The sequence below is a fragment of the Cydia amplana genome, chromosome 9 (assembly GCF_948474715.1).
Source record: "Cydia amplana chromosome 9, ilCydAmpl1.1, whole genome shotgun sequence".
In the NCBI taxonomy this organism is placed as follows: Eukaryota; Metazoa; Arthropoda; class Insecta; order Lepidoptera; family Tortricidae; genus Cydia; species Cydia amplana.
In genome coordinates, this window is record NC_086077.1 from 15,626,034 (window position 1) to 15,644,253 (window position 18,220).

General features: G+C 40.9%; 3 protein-coding genes across 3 annotated transcripts; 2 read left to right on the forward strand and 1 right to left on the reverse strand.

Annotated features, from left to right (window-relative positions):
• Positions 1-4,100: 4,100 nt before the first annotated feature.
• On the reverse strand, positions 4,101-12,355 carry LOC134650855 (uncharacterized). Its single transcript, XM_063505788.1, has 10 exons — positions 12,263-12,355; positions 11,856-11,948; positions 11,560-11,671; positions 10,746-11,411; positions 9,890-10,102; positions 8,826-8,966; positions 8,289-8,469; positions 6,509-6,710; positions 5,148-5,358; positions 4,101-4,202 (listed from the first exon to the last, which is right to left on the reverse strand). The coding sequence occupies exons 1-10, from the start codon at positions 12,337-12,339 to the stop codon at positions 4,101-4,103; spliced, it is 1,998 nt and encodes a 665-aa protein (XP_063361858.1). The 5' UTR covers positions 12,340-12,355.
• A 260-nt stretch (positions 12,356-12,615) lies between these two features.
• LOC134650740 (uncharacterized) lies at positions 12,616-13,689 on the forward strand. Its single transcript, XM_063505672.1, has 3 exons — positions 12,616-12,748; positions 12,841-13,114; positions 13,408-13,689. The coding sequence occupies exons 1-3, from the start codon at positions 12,687-12,689 to the stop codon at positions 13,609-13,611; spliced, it is 540 nt and encodes a 179-aa protein (XP_063361742.1). The 5' UTR covers positions 12,616-12,686; the 3' UTR covers positions 13,612-13,689.
• A 607-nt stretch (positions 13,690-14,296) lies between these two features.
• Positions 14,297-18,061, forward strand: LOC134650856 (uncharacterized). Its single transcript, XM_063505789.1, has 5 exons — positions 14,297-14,436; positions 14,792-16,233; positions 16,573-16,777; positions 16,960-17,135; positions 17,318-18,061. Exons 1-5 carry the CDS (start codon positions 14,310-14,312, stop codon positions 18,059-18,061), a joined length of 2,694 nt encoding a protein of 897 aa, XP_063361859.1. The 5' UTR covers positions 14,297-14,309.
• The last annotated feature ends 159 nt before the right edge of the window (positions 18,062-18,220 follow it).

Here is an 18,220-nt window from a genome sequence, read left to right on the forward strand (position 1 = left end):
CGGTCCAGCGGCGTGCCCACGCCCGCCCCGCTATGCGGGCTCACTACCCGCCCCGCCCCGCGGGTGCACGGTGCGAGAATCGGGTGCGGAAATATGTGCCTTCAATGTTAATACATTTTTCATAGTTGATGCTTCTATTAGATTAAGTTAACACTTGTAAATATAGGTGTAACGCTCCTTGGATTCTAACTTTATTTTTATTTAATTTAATATAACACGTTTTAATTTATTGCCCGTCTCAGACACAGCCTCTAAACTTCCCAATCGAGCTCTCCTAAGTTGCTATTGCTTCTGACAATTTTCGATCTATTTTATAAGTCTTGTCACTGCCAATTTGTTTTCCGTGTCTAGCTCAAATTACTCTAATAATGTCGATTGCTATCAACTCGTGCGGACTATTGCCTTTTTATTTAAGAGAAGATTAGAACTGTGTCGCTTTTATTTATAAATCTTGTTATAAATTTCACTGAACGCAGCTGAAATGATGACTAATTAACGATTATAGTCAATATAATCGATTTAATCTGAAGGTTGGTGTATGAAGACGCACCCGCGTCCGTGTCTGAGAGGTATCTTAGTGTCCAGAATACTTGTGTTGGCGACGGACGCTGTCAATAAGGCTTAGGTATACCGTGAAATGGGGTGATTTAAAAAATTCACGCTTAACTTATAATATTATCAACGTTCGAATTTAAACTGTTGTGAGACATACTAACATTGAATAACTTTACGGTTTAGACTCGCTTGTTTTAAGTCACTCGCGCGACATGTTTCGGAGAGCCTAGGTCTCTAGGTTTCTCAAGCACTAACAGTGCGAGCAGCGTGCGACGCGGCGTGCCGCAGTACGCGATACACCGCCGTCGTGAACGCTGCTCGCACTGTTAGTGCTTGAGAAAGGAGACCTAGGCTCTCCGAAACATGTCGCGCGAGTGACTTAAAACAAGTGAGTCTAAACCGTAAAATTATTCAAATTATCAACGTTTTTTTAACCACCTGTAGAAAATACAACTTAATGCCGATTTACCCTGTCTAGTGTCGAATAAATCAAGAATGGACAATTTTACTTTCTGATCCATAAAAACGACTTTAGGTATATTTTTCAAATCATCCGATTCTACGGTATTTGCTTTATTTTATTTATTATCTAAAAACTTGTTTATTGATAGCGTCGCGCATCTCTGCGAGCTTTGCGGTGGCCGCGGGAAGTGTAGGTACATTACATGGCAGTTTCAGACCTGCAGCTTCTCAAAAGTACCTCATAATATTGTCATAAAATTGTACATCAGGACACATGATTATCTCGAAGTTTAAATTGTTTGTTATGTAAAGAAATACAGTTTTCCATGTTTAGTGTAAACGTGAGGTGGCTCGCCGTAGTATTACAGAGCCCGGGGCCGCCGCGCCGCGCTTGTAGGTAACTATTTCATTGCTATAATCGGACTGTATTATTTTTTTATCTAGAACGTGTAACATTAAACTGGAACTGTGCCATATACTTGTGACTTTTATTGTATACCCGGGTTTATTTTATTTTGTAGGTACATAGAGAATATCCTTTTCACCTCAGCAGCTCGAACAAGGGTACTTTGCTACTTAAAAACAGTGAGCAAAATCGCATTTTGCTCACTGAGTGAGACAAAATGAGCAAAATGCGATTTTGCTCACTGTTTTTAAGTAGCAAAGTGGGACCCTTGTTTGAGCTGCTGAGGTGAAAACTTAATTGTTGGTATATCTTAAGAAAACATGAGTGAATAGAGGTAAGGGATGAAGGAATATATTTTTCGGGTTCTCTAATATCAGTGTTGGCCGAAAGTTAATGCGAATTGAAAATGTTGGCCATTAACCATTATAAATTGAACCTTAAATCGTATCGGACGATTATAGTTTACGATTCAATTTATAATGGTTAATGGCCAGCATTTTCAATTTGCATTAACTTTCGGCCAACACTGTCTAATATGTTCTCACTGCTGAGGTGAAAAGTTTTGTGAACTACACGAGATCAAAGTTATTTACATCTCGTGCGCTTTTGAGTCCCTTACTACGCTCAAGATTCTAAATTAGATTGAGATAGATTCGCTTGCACGGGACTCAAAATAAGCACTCGAAGAAATATCAAACTTTGATCTCTTGTTGTACAAATAACTATTACCAGGCTGACATTTCAAAAATGACAATCGAATGTCAGTCTTATCATCGAAAATAGAACACAGTTTGAAGCGCCGGATGTGGGAAATATATATCCCTTAGCCTGGTAAAGGGATGACATCTATCACAAACATATACAGGATATGTATAACAGATAGACTTGAAAACCCGCAGTAGACTGCATATTAAAGACGGGCAGCAAATACTGGAATGGAATGGGTTCACAGAGGAATACTCAACACTTTCAATGCCAAGCGCTCCTATTTCAATACAAAATAGCGTGTTCTTGGCAATGAATGTAAAAAATTACAGACCTATCTAGTGGGTTAACCTTTCGTACCTATGGCTCGTCCCGTATACGTACCTACCACACAATTTGGACTGTAATTAACAATTGCAAGGTTATTAATTCGGTATAATTTTATTGACAAAGGCATACGAAGGGTTAAAAGTGTTAACACCTATCTAAGAATCAGAATGCTGCATAAAATACTCGGGGGCATTGTAATTAATAATATCTGTACAGCCACACGCTAAGGCCGAGTACCTGGATTACTAAATGGACTGAATCGTTATGGAATCAAATGGTACTCAGGCGTTGCATGTGCCTGCACAGACTGCATAAAATAAGGTGGGAGGCGATAGCAAGGGATCCTATTGGCCTAAGTCCCTACTTCCCTAGCCCTAACTTATTCTATGACAAGGATGTCTGTACCGGGAGACCTATCGGTAACAGACGGATTTCCTACGGGGGGGGATCAAGGTGGTTTGGATGGATACTTGCTGCCGATCGCCCAGGCTCAAGCGACCGATTAAGGCTGAAGGAGTCTTATGCCACAGCAAGGGTTCCTGTAAAAAGGTGGTGGATGGGAGCCTCTACTCTCAGAGTGTCGCCCTGAGCACGCAGAGGTTTTGGGTATAGAGGTAGTGAAACACCAACGGACAATTGGTATCTGATTTATTTACAATTTGCATTTCTTTATATACACAACTTTACCTATAGCACACATATGTAAATCTTATTTGTATTACATCCGTGTAAAGTGCAACTAAGACAATATGTTTCTGCTGGTTTATGCCCTAGATTGATCTGCGTGGATCAGCGCGATGCGCTGACGCAATCTGTTGCTTAAACAATATCTCATAAGTCTTACAACTTTTATTTAGTAAAAAAACATTCGTAAAGATATACATAAATGTTGTAGATAAGTAGATTTGACAAAATAAAAGAACGCAATGAAATTCTTTAAAACTGCTTTAATCATAACTCAAGTTCTTATAAATTATTATTATAAATAATTCCAGTATTCCTAAATTAAACTCAGTCGAAATATTACCATCTTACAAGTATTATTGTCATGTGTACCAAATAGCATAAATATTATAATAGCAAATATAGCAATTTATTATACAATAACTAAAATCAAACAATACTGTCAGAGTTCAAAACAAATATGTGCCTTTATGGTTGTAAGCATAAAGGTTGTTTTATAAAATTATAGAAAACGTAAAAACAAAACACTCAATGAAATATATTGTGGAATTAGAAAAAAATAATCACATTATGTTGCAATTGTGATAGTCGATAATCATCAAAAATACAAAAACGAAATCACAATGTTACCATTAGTAAACATTATCTAGGAATAATATGATACAAGTCACAGACAAGACATCCTCTAGACTGAGCATAGTAACGTTACCCCCTCTGCCACTATATACGGTAGTTTTACTCCATCTTCGAGTCAAAGTGTTAGAATCCCGTGCTGTGATTGGTCCGTGTCTTTGAACGGACCAATCACGGCACGGGATTCGCTCACCTCGTCCCCCCCGCACCCCCGTATTTTTAGCAGCATCGGTTTCGTGAAATAATTGCTCTAAACTCCGTCTAGAGGATTCCTAGTCTATGGATACAAGTATTCGATGCTGCTGTCATTGTATTTTTATGGGTGCTACCGGAACATGTCCCGGAGCCCCTCGGTCAGCAGCGCGAATACGCGCGTGTGGTCCGCGTACCCCGCCGCGCGCAGGTGGTGCGACATGCTCGACACGCACTGGAAACAAACACCAACTTCACGTCAATTGAACGGAGATGCTAATTATAAACTGCAAAAAGCTAAGCACATAATAGGGGGTATTACTGCGATGTTCTGCCGCCAGAGCGCAGCACTAGTAGCCATCGTAAACCATAGAGTAACTAATACATACTGTGCCTTAAACTGTTTTTTGACAAGTTTTCACAGACAAAAAAATATGACTTAGATACATCAAGGCGGTTTGTTTACAAAGGGCCTACCGGGAAACGCGAAAATCGAAACTCAACTATCTGCCTCTTTATCATTCGAATATGCAAGAGTGATAGAAAGGTTTGATAACAAAATTTCGACTCTCTCGTTTGCGGTAGACCCTCAGATTGTGACGGACTGTGGTAGTGGCGCCTCCTACGCAGCGTTTCGCGTAATATTCCCTATTGACATCAGTGTTACAACTACAATAGGGATGATGACACATGTTGAATTTTATAACAAAATTTAGTAAAATAGATAGCAAACGAGCAATTTATCACAATAATGTGGATATTAAAATAAAATATTGAAAAATTACAAAAATACAGGACTTGAAAGTTTCAAAATTTAAGTTTTTTTTAACTTCCAAAAACGATAAAAGTAAGGGTACCATACGATTCCTTATATTTCATCCAAAAAAATATTGTATAGCAACTATATACATAAACGCAATATTTCACCGACAAAAACGCAATTTTCTTGTTTTGTCCATACTACAAGACGGGCGATGACGTCACGGCCCTTGGCCGTTTGGTATAGGGCGTTTCGCGAGTGAAGTGCGACTGAAGTCGGCCTTTGACTACAATTTCTGACTTTTGTGTTACTTTAATGCAATGAGTCCCATATAGACATTTGATCCTAAAAACAAACCCGATCGATTGATACCATAAAAAAAATTAGTCATGTAGCCTATTATGTGTTGTGTTTGTTTACCTTCTCCAAGTATGTGAGCTTGGCCTGCGGGCACACATCGCGGTCCGCCTGCACGCGGTGCGGGCCGCGCGGCCGGTCCGCGAGCAGCGCCCGCATGTCGCGCAGCAGGGCGGGCGCGGAGGCCTCGGTGACGTCGGGCTGCAGCCGCACGCGCAGCTGGAAGCCCTGCGGCCCGCTCTCGTCCGCCTCGGGGGGCTCCACGCGGAAGCACCTGGAATAATAATAAAATAATAAATTCAACTGACAATTTGATTATATAGTGCGTCAAGCAAATCTTGTCAGTAGCAATGTACTGCAAATTAAAGTAGGGTAACACCATGTAACACTCAAAGAGCAGAATTGCGCTAAGAAAAGCAGCAATGTACATCGAACCAAAACGTGTTTATTTTCCGCCCTTCATACGTCAGATCGAGTGAATTATCATAACCTCAAATTTTAGTAATGTTTACCGTCAAAGAGCATGATTGTACATTGTAGGCACCTTAACTTTGCTTGAGGTCAGGCATAATCTTGATATTTAATGGTGACAGCAGAAATTTCTCTTGAAATAGAAACGATTCAGAATGTAAACAATAAGATGATGGCTGTCATTCACGATCCACATTCCACAGATAACACACATATGACACGCGATTTTGGAATTATTCGAACACAGTGTTGCTAACCCGCGATTTTTCAAATTTGCCGCCGTTTACTACTGACAAGATTTGGTTGATCCAGTATAGTAAAGAATTTAATACGAATAATATTAACCCTTAAATGCATAGTGTTGCCAAATGTCTACAAAGCATTAGACGGCTCACAGATTAAGGGTTAAACAAATTCTATTTGTTCCTGTATATTATTTCAATAGTAAAACTAATAAATTTTCCGAATTATTACAAAATTTACGCAGTATTTTAATTTATAAAAATTACATTTGTTTATAGACGAAATGTCGGAAAACTTGGAAAAACCTGGAAGTTGATGATTTTTAGTATGTGATTTTGGGCAGATTTTTCGGGGTTTGTAATTATTTTATATTTACAAACTTTATCATAGGGACATCATAAATAGCGTACTTTTCTGATGGCCGTTACGATTTTTCCTATACCCTTTACTAATAGCTATATATTTCCAAAAATATGATTTAGGCTATGCAACTTCTAACACTGATTTCGCAGTGAAAATCGATGACATATTTTTTTTTAACAATTTTTCCTAGAAACGGCAAACAATTACGTGATACATATATTAATTTCGGGCAAAAAGAAAAAATCATGCATTTAAGGGTTAAACGTGATTCCGCTCTAAGTTGAAAAACGTATAGGTCGAGTACTAAGTTTTTTTTTAAAGGGAAGCTCAGTCACAAATGTACCCACCTGTATTGCGAGGCGGTGCGTCCCGGCGGCCAGTGCTGCGAGGTGATGAGCGCGGCTATGGGCTCTAGCGCGGCCTGCAGCGCGGCCTGCGAGCGCAGGTCCAGCGCGGACGGCGCGGGGGGGAAGCGCGGGTGCGAGTGGTGCCAGCCCACCACGGCCAGCCCCGCGGCGTGCAGCCACGCGCCCGCCGCCGCCTGAGATACTGCACCCAACAAACGACACATTTATATACAAGGTGTCCCAAGAAGTAGTGATATACTGAAGCTGGGAGGTAGAGGACCTAGAGGGCTATCTGAATCACCCCCATGTATGTTCCGCGATTTTTCGTATTTTCGGAGTTATGATTTTTTTTTATTTTTCACCTATCGCCGAGTACGATGAGATTTTTATTTATGGTGACGTGAATTATTGCGGTAGATGCTTGATTTTTTTTGTGTGCTAAGCTGATAGATAGGCCAATTCAGTATGGTAACATTTACTATCGTTAGATCTTTGAATGGAATTAAAAAAAAATTTAATGCCAAGAAAGATAAAATTACCCAGTATGTTCACAACTTCAATGGCGCTTAAAAAAATAAAACATACGCATAAAAATCTAACGACGAAATACGAAAAATCGCGGAACATACATGGGGGTGATTCAGATAGCCCTCTAGGTCCTCTACCTCCCAGCTTCAGTATATCACTACTTCTTGGGACACCTTGTATATTTTTTAAAACATCATCATCATATCTGACTTCAATCGCCCCCTGCTGAGCATGGGCCTCTCTTTTAGTACGCCTCTTGTCCCGGTCCTGAGCTAATCTCATCCGGAAGTGACTCGCAATCTACCGATTTAACTTGCAATGTTTCAAAGGTCAAATCTTGCAAGCTAAATTAGACCCCGTTCTCATTATTTACATTATTAACTTAGGTGACAATGCAATATTATGGTACCATCGAGCTGGCGGCCTAGCCAAGGTGACAATCGCTTGCACTTCGCCATCGAATCGCTTTGCGTTTCTCTATCATTTTTCCATATTAGTGTGACAATTGCGTTTCGATCGCTACGGAGCATAAGCGATTGGCACGTTCGCTACGCGGCCAGATCTGATGTTTGACACAGGAGGTGGCCATAGGAACTCTGTGACAAAACAACGCAACGCAATGCAACAAGTTATATAAACGTTGTAATCAACAAAACACTAATTAAAAAGCAAAATTGTTATTAAGAGTCCGGTCACGAAAAAAGTTGAAAAATGAAAAAATTGGTAATTTTCATCGTTGAAATTTGTCAGTTTTCGTTTACTAATAGAAATAAACAGTAATCGTTCCAATTAGCGCGTTTTCTTTTATTTCCTTTTAATAGACCACAATTTTAACGGGGCAATCAACAAAACACTAGAAGCGCTGGTGGCCTAGCGGTAAGAGCGTGCGACTTTCAATCCGGAGGTCGCGGGTTCGAACCCCGGCTCGTACCAATGAGTTTTTCGAAACTTATGTACGAAATATCATTTGATATTTACCAGTCGCTTTTCGGTGAAGGAAAACATCGTGAGGAAACCGGACCAATCCCATTACGGGCCTAGTTTACCCTCTGGGTTGGAAGGTCAGATGGCAGTCGCTTTCGTAAAAACTAGTGCCCACGCCAATTACTGGGATTAGTTGCCAAGCGGACCCCAGGCTCCCATGAGCCGTGGTAAAAATGCCGGGACAACGCGAGGAAGATGATGATGATGAATCAACAAAACACTAGTCAAAAAGCGAAACTGTAATTGTAATTAGTATTGTATGGGTGACCGGGGTCCATGTCGCAGTGCGTGGCGCCGGCGGCGGCGGCGGCGGCGCGGTAGGCGCGCAGCTCGAGCTGGCCGCCGCGCAGCCGCCCGCCCAGCAGCCCCATCACCTCGGCGCGCGAGCCGTGCGCGTGCGCCTCCATCTGCAGCAGGGCGGACACTGACAGGACCACTGAATACGGCGCCTGTTCAATATTTAAAAAAAAATTAACAAAAAAATCAAGAATTTTTTTGATTTTGTTCATATTGAAATCAATTATTCCATTAGTACCTATTTTGTAATATGGCTAAACAACTACCAGTGTCACATACTTAGAAACAACACAAATCAAATGTATCAAATTAAAAGTGTGACAATTAAGCAAACTTGAACTCTTCTTCTCCTTCTTTAGTTGGACATACACTTCTCCTTGTTGGGCATACACTTCTGCAATTTATTTCCATTAACTGTCTCTCTCCTTTAAGGGGCCCACAGATTACCAATCCACCGGACGATATTGTTGTTGTACTGTTTCACAGTACAGCCTAACAGAACACTCACGGGTCGCTCGGCGTTGTAGACTCGACATGGGATGAGCCGCTCGGGGCGCGGCCGGGTCGCCGGCGGCCGCCGGGGCTCCTCGCGGCGCTGCAGCACGTCGCCCGCCGCCGTGTGCGCTATCGTGTAGCCACCGTCGCCGTCCTGCTGGATACATACATTATTCACTATACCAGCGGTTCTCAATCTTTTTCTTTGACGGAACCCTTTTGGAAAGCGAAATACTTGATGGAACCCTACAATAAAACAATAGTTTTTAGAAATGTATTTTTTTATTAATAAGCATAATAATTATGCTTATTTTATTATTCTAAATTATTCTAAATTCTTGCGGAACCCCTGCAGGGGTGTCGCGGAACCCTAGGGTTCCGCGGAACACACTTTGAGAATGGCTGCACTATGCTATAGTACATAGTGTTTTCTGACTGAGTGGACCCCACGCTACAACACAAAAAGAAAAAGAGGCGGACAATACAAGAGATGGTCAGATGATTTAAAGAACACTGCTGGTCCACTATGGAACCGACTAGCCAGAGACAGAGAGGCATGGAAGGCAATGGAGGAGGCCTTTGTGTCAAAAGGACACGTCGAGCCGACGGTTGTTGCAAACACATAAATAAATATTGTATTAAATATTATTAACTGTATGTTCGATAATAAAAGGCTTTGAAATTGAAGTACATAGTGTTTTTAAACAAAATGCAAATGCTAATCAGAAATCCGAGAGGTATATTCAACATGAGAGCATTTTCTAGCTTCAGCTAGAAAATATTTTATGCCGTAATTATAACTTATAACAATACAGCCAAGTTCTAATTTCAAGTCTGGAATCTTCAGGCTGATACTGTAATGTTCACAATATTGAAGAACCACTAATTTCAAAACAAAAGTGGTTTTATTATTGAAAGTAAAAGCAATATGGCTCTGCAACAGTTTAGTTTCTAAAACCAATAGTTTGAAACTTTTGAACAGCCTTGGTAGTACATACTTTAATATTATAAATATTAAGTTGAAGAGGTATAAAACTACAAACAAAGACCAGGATAAAATATGGAATAAGACCTCACCAAAACAATTTTCTTCTGTCTCTTGGGCGGGAGACCAAACTCATTCAAGGGCACTGCTATAGGAGCTTCCAACTTAGACACCATGCTGCCACTATCCTTGTCAGCCGACTCATCTTTAATTTTGTCCCTTTTGACTGGCTTCTCTGTATCACTGTCTATGTCCACTTCTATATCACTGTCCGATTCAGAATCCTTCTTTTTCTCTATTTTAATCTATATGGGAAGCAGAAAAATTTATTAACAGTACAATATTTAATTAATAATAAGATACATTCATCTTCAAAAGACTCTCAAAAAACCGCGAGGAGTGGCGTCGCCTGGAGGAGGCCTATGTCAAAGACAGCCTGACAAAGAAAAAAGAAAAAAAGAAATGAGTACAAACATAAATAAATAAAACATAGATAAATACTTGTATAGTGCAAAAGAAAATGTAAAAACCGGCCAAGTGCGAGTCGGACTCGCGCACGGAGGGTTCTGCACCATCAACAAAACATAGAGCAAAATAAGCAAAAAAACGGTCACCCATCCAAGTACTGACCCCGCCCGACGTTGCTTAACTTCGGTCAAAAATCACGTTTGTTGTATGGGAGCCCCACTTAAATCTTTATTTTATTCTGTTTTTAGTATTTGTTGTTATAGCGGCAACAGTAATACATCATCTGTGAAAATTTCAACTGTCTAGCTATCACGGTTCGTGAGATACAGCCTGGTGACAGACGGACGGACGGACAGCGGAGTCTTAGTAATAGGGTCCCGTTTTTACCCTTTGGGTACGGAACCCTAAAAATATATACGTCAGGAATAAAGGGTATTTCAATTCAAGATACATTCATGCATTTCAATAGCAGTAACTTACCACTTGCTCCCCTTCTGAAACATGTAATGCCTGTCCTGAACCCAAGACAATTTGCAACTTAGGACTCTTTAAGCTCTCCTCGGACACCCCTGAATCCTTCCTCCGCCTCTCCTGAGGAGACTTCAAGAGCTCCTTACTGCTAGTTCTAGCTCTACCCTTATCAAAGTTTTTTGACACTTTCCTCCGGTGATTACCAATTTTCTTTACAGCTTTTACTTTTACCTGCTGTTGTTTAGCCATGGTTTTTAACTTTGCATGGTTTTCCTTTGGATCCAGGGATCCCACAGATTCTGTGGATCCTATCACAAGCTCATCTTCATAATATATTTCAGATGGATTTACAATGAGATCAGGTTTCTGTAAGGCAGGTTTCAGCCTTTTGCGGGTTGTGTTATTGTTTTTCTTCCTGAATGGTTTTTTAGGTACCATAACAGTTGGCGAGGCCGTGGTAACCAGGCTCAGGACATTGTTGATGCTGGAGTCGTCAGTGACAATCTCCTCCTGCCCCACACTCGGAATGTCATCCTGATCTTCATTCTTCATGAGCCCCGTGAAAGGGTCATCAAGTTTGACACCATACTCTGCTTCTATTAATGCTTGTATTTCAGCTGCTGACTTTGTTTTTATTGTTTGGGATATTTTATGAAAATTCCTTCCATATTTAGCCTGCACAAAATTAAAGACAATTTATCAGTAAAACCTACTTCCTTATAGTATCTTCAACATTTTATCAGTACATAGTAATTATTTCTGGGATATTAGATATTAAAGTTAAATATGTTGATGCCTAATACAAACAATGTCATGTTTTTACCATTTCCTTATCAAGTAAATCTCTCTCAGCCTGGCTCCATGACGAGTGCCGCACGCGCTGGAGTTTTAGCCTGGAGTCCCCTGACAGTTTTCTAGACGGACCATATTTTGCCCTAGAACAAAATAGTAATGTTTATACATTTTCTAAGTTAATGAAAGCATCTAGTTATATTTATTGCCCTATTAAAATAATTAGCAACATACACGTACATATTCACACAAGCTTGCTAACAGCTTAACAATTAATTATTGTTAGAATACAACTGATACAAACAAATAATTACTTCAATTACTTGCCTCTTTTCCCGTTCATTGTCATACCAGTTGGCAACAGTGGAGTCTAGTAGCCATTGTGGGTGCACCGTGTCCTCCCGGCTTGAGCAAGACGGGCTAAAATACATTTTATCATATTTAATTCGTCTGCAAAATAAACATTGTCAAACAAATCATAAAACCTTTAAATGTTTTAGTCTGGTACAAAAGTTAAATGTGAATACATTTATTAACGTAACTTTTAAAATGTATGCTCCATTTCTTATTTAAACTTATATAACAAGTATACAACAAAAATATTTTGATACGTAATTGATGTCAACAAACCCACCAACAAATGTATATTAAATTAGAGATTATTCCTCGAGGAAATATTTTCTTCGAGTGGTGCATAGTAAATGTTAGTTGAGGTTGAATATATAAATACTTACATTCCTTGATTATTTTGTGCTAAACAAGAATTAAATGAAAAATCTCCCAAGACGTCAATCTCGTCATCGTCCGCCATATTTGTGTCTTGTTTTGACTTTTGATTTGAAGATGTATTTGAGATTACTATTAGTAATGCCTCCCTTCAGAAGTTTTCGTTCAAAAAGTAGCAGTTTAATCTGTGTATCAAACAGGTTTTAGAGCCGTGCCTTTACGATTAAAAACGAGAAGAATAGACTCCCAGATGAATCGATTTTAGCTCCCTTCCTCTAGCAATCGATTACCGAACTGAAATAAAAATAAATTTGCACAACACTACAATACAAGGCTGTCAACCGACTGTCACGCGAGCCTGGAAAGTGGAAATAGAATTACTCTAAAAAAAGGATATTTTATTAAGTTTTATAAGAAAATAGTGTTTTCGCCATGAACGGTATTAGAATCGTTAAAAACCTTCCTTTCCGCCAGCTGCGTTCTTTTTCAAGATGGTAATTTCTAATTAAGAATAATTTGAAGGTTATGTTAACCCAATAGCATATCTTTATGAATGAACAATTTACTAAATCCTATTCTTTTGTAGGTCAGTAATGCACCAAGAAGTAGTGCAAGCCGCGGCTCCTCTGTCCATTCCGGTTCCTGAAGGCGTAGACAAGCCGGCATCGCCTAAAATTGAGAAGTTGGTAGCGGAGATCACGACCCTGAATCTTCTGGAGGTGTCGGAGCTGAGTCAGGTGCTGAAACGGCGGCTGAACCTGCCCGACGCGCCCGTGATGCCGATCGGAGGGTTCGCAGCCGCCGCGCCCGCCGCCGACGAGGAGGAGGCTGCACCAAAGGCAGTCAAAACTAGTTTCACTGTAAGTGAATTTTTCGTATTTTATGCTTTTGATTGATTGCCACCAACTACAATAAAGTTTAAATTTTTAAGTTATGCATGTGTTTATGTGTAACATGTATGGCGGTTAAAACACTTTCCAGAAAATATGATGGTAGTTTTAAAGTTAAAATTAAGACTTTGTAATGTATTTTCTTGTTCTCGTGTTTAATTATATGGTGTGAGGAGTGCGGACACCAAATGGAGCAACAAGCATTTATTTTCTAGCAAACAAAGTAGTAGTTTCAGTATTTATAAAATTTTCTTATTTTACAGGTAAAAATTACCAAATTTGACGAGAAACAAAAAGTGGCACTCATCAAAGAAGTTAAGAATCTTCTAGAAGGGTTCAACCTTGTTCAGGCCAAGAAGTTTGTAGAGAGCGCCCCCACAGTCGTCAAGGCAGACATTTCCAAAGATGAGGCTGAGAAGCTAAAGGAAGCACTATCCAAAGTTGGAGCCATCATAGAAATCGATTAGATTAGCCATTAGATGTACAGTTTAGTTTGTAATTTATGTTATATTATACTTGGAGAAATAAAAAGGTAGTCTTCGTTATGTTGGTTGTGGATCACTATTTTAGCAAACTGCCATATTTCCCTGTAATTCTTTACATAACAACACTGGACCACTGTTTTTCCATTATTTTTGTTTTGGTAATTTATACCCACGGGATGGGTATAGAAATAAAGGAAGGTCTAGATTTTTACAGCACAGCTCAGTTTTTTTAGGCTCTTTTATATAGCCCAGGGTTCCATCAGATGTAGGATTTTGCAAGAAAGTATTATTTTCTTATGTACTCATTATTCAACACCATATATTATAATATTCACCCTTTTGACCGTCATTTCTCATATTCAACAACTTTACGTACAAGTACTACACGCCTTGACATCATTATTGTAATAAAAACTTTAAAAAATGCTACTTCCTTGAATTAAGATAAAAATGCTACTATCTACCACGGCTCTATGTTAATTCGCGGTTATCTATGTTTCTGTAGTCATTCACCAGGCGTTCGTGTTTCATAGTTTTTAGTTGGCCAGCGCACGCTCAGCCGGTAGGCGCGTCACACGTATTGTATGTACCTACCTAACGTGATTGCGCTATCAGCTGCCCTATCCAAAACAGTCAAAACAAGTTATGAACTCACATGTGACTGGTCATCGTGTGTAACTATGGAGTCCAATGAGTACAAAAGAAAGTTTAAAGCGTTGTTTGATAAGCTTTTGAATAACAAGTTCGAACTAAGTGCTAAACATTCTGAGGACTTGCTTAAATACCTGGATGGCAGCCAAGACAAATGTAAGTTAACTGCTACTGCTAGACTTAATTAAGTGCTAACCCTAGGTTAATAGCGCAATTTAGCGCTTAAAATAACATATAATCGGAACAAATTAAATAACATGACGTGTAAGACGTGTTTATCAACATTTTCATCCAAGGACATCTTACCTATCTATTTTATTTATATAGCCCTTCTCTATTCAGAGAATCATAAACAAAAACTTGATTTTAAACTAATCATTATATCATTACCTACTCATTAGCATATATCACGAGCTTATTAGTAGTTACAAGGTGGACCGAGAACTATTAACTAACCTAGCGTCAACTATAAAATAGTATATTTTACCTATTGCCCTCTGATTTCTTTCAGGCGTTGCGAAGATTTTAGAAACCCCGTTCTTCGCAAATTTGCTTGTTTATGCAATAAAAAATAGAGAGTTGGCATCCACATCGGTGAAGATATTTTTCTCGGAGCTCGTGAGCATCGTACTAAGCAACGAGGTGCTCTTCAACCGATTCGTGCAGATGCAGGGATTTGAGTTGCTCGTGGACCGCAGCCATGCAGAGCGTGCATCTGCTGACACCCCCACCGATCTGAGGGTGGCTAAAGCCCAGCAGTCAATGGCATTGGTCGCTCATTACTCCGGGGTCAAGTACGTCGTTGAAAATAAAATCTACCAGCGTGTCTTGACCTCTCTCACACAATACAGACCGCCACCTGAAGCGGCAGTAGTCTTGTATGAATTTATCACGAAATTAATATGGAAATTGAGCGAATATGAAGAAGAAGAGGCATTATTAGAAGTCCTAAAATACATTGTAAAACCTCTGTTGGAATGCTCTTTGTCTAGTCCGATAATAGAAGCGGAAAGCTTCATGGTTTTATCCGAGTTTCTATTACCGTCCCTGCAGGCGTTAGTGCACATATTAGGAGAAGTGGAGTATTTGGCGGTGCCTAATAATGTAGTGTCGATGCTGGCAGAAGTGTTTTCCATAGAGAGTAAACTGACCACAGCCCTGGAGAATTCGCGGGAGCCCGAGTTAGCGCGCCTGCTGGCCGAGGCTACACTGCGCTACTACTACGCCGAGAGCCGTCAGGTCGCGTCGCTCCAGCCCGACTCCGAGACCCGAGTAAACCAAGAACTCCACGAAGCCATCAACAAAATAATGTGCACATTGATCAAGAAGGGGTCTTTCGCGACCGTCCTCGAGTTCCTCTGCCAGTGCCACACCTTCTGGCACAAAGTGGAACTGGTCGTGGCGCAGGTAGCGTTCGAAAAATTTGGCAAGAAGTTCATTTTACAAAATCATTTCCTACTTCTAATGTTAATGCCTTTATATCTGAGGCAAAAGTATGGCAAAAGGTTAGTCCGCGACCTTAAGATGGAGGATGCAACCGAAATATTCCACAGCGACGTGGCTAGGACAATTCCGTACGACATGGTGAGCACGGGTTATGATTTCAGGGATTTAATAACAGAATCGACTGGTAACAATTTAACTTTGGCGTGCACCCACTCGTTACGGGAGCTCCTCCGGTTGAAAAGGCTGCTGAGCCAGCAGCAGGCGTGCGTGGTGTTTCAGACGCTGTTTTATACGCTGAGCGAGTTCGTGCTGTCGGACGGTTCGGACCTGGTGCTGCTGGGCAACCCGCTGCGCACGCCCGACGACGTCCGCTTCCTCGCGCTCATCCTTGACGCCATCGCTATGCTTCTAGACGAGCATGAGATCAACTGGCACGAGAGCCTGGAGATCGTGGAGCTGCAAGCGGCGCTCATGAATCTGATAAAGCAGAACATCTTGCCGGTCGAAGTAAGGGTCAAGAATTTGACTTGAAGCTTACGTTACTACCCACTTACTACTTAATTACTTTAGGTTTCTACTACTTACCAAAATTACTGTGGGCCGGCCTAGCTCGATTAGTGTAAGATTATCCCAGGCCATGTCTAATAAGAAAACTATTAAACCGGATTATATCGCATGTATTGAATTTATACTTACTACATCCCGTCGTCGAACGACGTAGTTTTATTTCATGAGTAACTATCCCGAACCAACCGAAGACAATATTAAGAGTAATAAGTATTTAATGCAGAGGGTTTTTGTCTCGATAAAGACGACATCTGTAAAGTCTTATGCTTATGTTTCCAGCTGCTGGTGCAAGCGCTGGAGCTGGTGACGACGTGCGTGTGCAAGCTGCTCTCGCCCGAGCTCGCGCTGCTGATGGGGCCGCAGCGCGGCGGCTCGCTGAGCGAAGCGGCGAGCGCGGCGCGGCAAGTGCTGCAGCGGCCTGAAAGCGAAGCTCGACTCGCCGCGTTACAGCTCATTCTGAGCTTTTTGGAGGTGGCTTATGTCAGTCAGTACCTACAGTTTTATCAGTGCTTTCTAAGTAGGTTGTTGATCGCAAGCCGATAATTATTTACCCACCCATAAGTATTCTAACGGGGCGTTTACGCAGATGACACTTTCTAATTAAAGATACAAACACTCCTTTAGGTGTTTTTAAAATTGAAAATAAAAAAATCTTTTGAATGGCAGAGTTCATGCCGCTGCGAGCCGTGATATCTGCGCACGGGCTCCTGTGCGGGGCTGCGCACTGCGCGGTCTACGACCCCGACCCGCGCGCTCAGGCCGCGGCGCTTCGCTGCCTCGTAGCCGCCGCGAGCTGCGAGGACCTGTGGACCGAGATGCTCGACCACTGCCAGAATCTATATGTAAGTTTATGCATGACTGCATATAATAATTAATCCATTTCTCTGATAATCCAAGAGACCCTTCCTAGCTCCCGAAACCCGTGATAACATACGGCAATAAATCGCAAAGTCAGAGATATAGGGAAAACCAAACCAATAAATCCGTGATCTTAATAACTTACTTCTTACTTTCAATGTTTCAGGAGCAACTGGTGAGCATCATGCAATATAACTCCGAAGGGGAAGTGCGTAAAGAGGCAGCTAATGTACTGACGCACATCTACATCAACCGTAAGGTTAACCAGGCCTTCACAACCCGCGTCTCCAAGGCCATGGTCACAGCGGCCACAGACGACCCGCACTGGCCTGTTCAAATAGCGGCCCTGAATTTCTGGACGCAAATGATGAAGAAACAGTTCACAGACAGAGGAATGATCGACGGCAGATTCCCCTCCGTCACCTTTTGCAAGGAAAAGAGGAAGATCATAGTTTTGAACGACAAAGAAATACATAAACAACTAGAAATCAGCTTGGACAATCTGTCAAAAACAGGCTGCTTGGCTGTAATGGTTAAATGTTTGAATTCAAGCAATAGTGAAGTGATGGAGAAAGCTTATAAAATCACTAAGAGACTAGTAGAAGCTTTAGATCATTATAAATTTTGTAGTGTTCCAAGCGTTGTGAATAGTGCTATTAGTCATACTCCTCCGACTGATAACGACGAAGTTCAAGCCAAAAAGGCAAGGAGTACCAACAATACAGAGGAGGTTAGTGATCTCATTTCGGAAATTTTTGAGTGTTTAAGTACAGGTAGTTCTACAAGCGATACGAGCCCCATAGAGATTATTGAGCCGAGTGATTTTATAGATAAAGTAAGAGACGCGGCGAAAAGGCGGCCGTCGAAGGTTGACATAGGAACGTTGATAGATGAATTGGTGGCGTTATGATGTTTAGCTTTAGAGAAAAGATATGGACTTGCTTCTGATATGGATACTTATAAGTACCTAATAGTGTGTGGCTGATGAAGGTTGTGTCAAAAATTATCTGCTGGACCTTACTAATGTACATTTTTTTACGAAATTGCTTGTTAATTTGAAGAAGCTCTG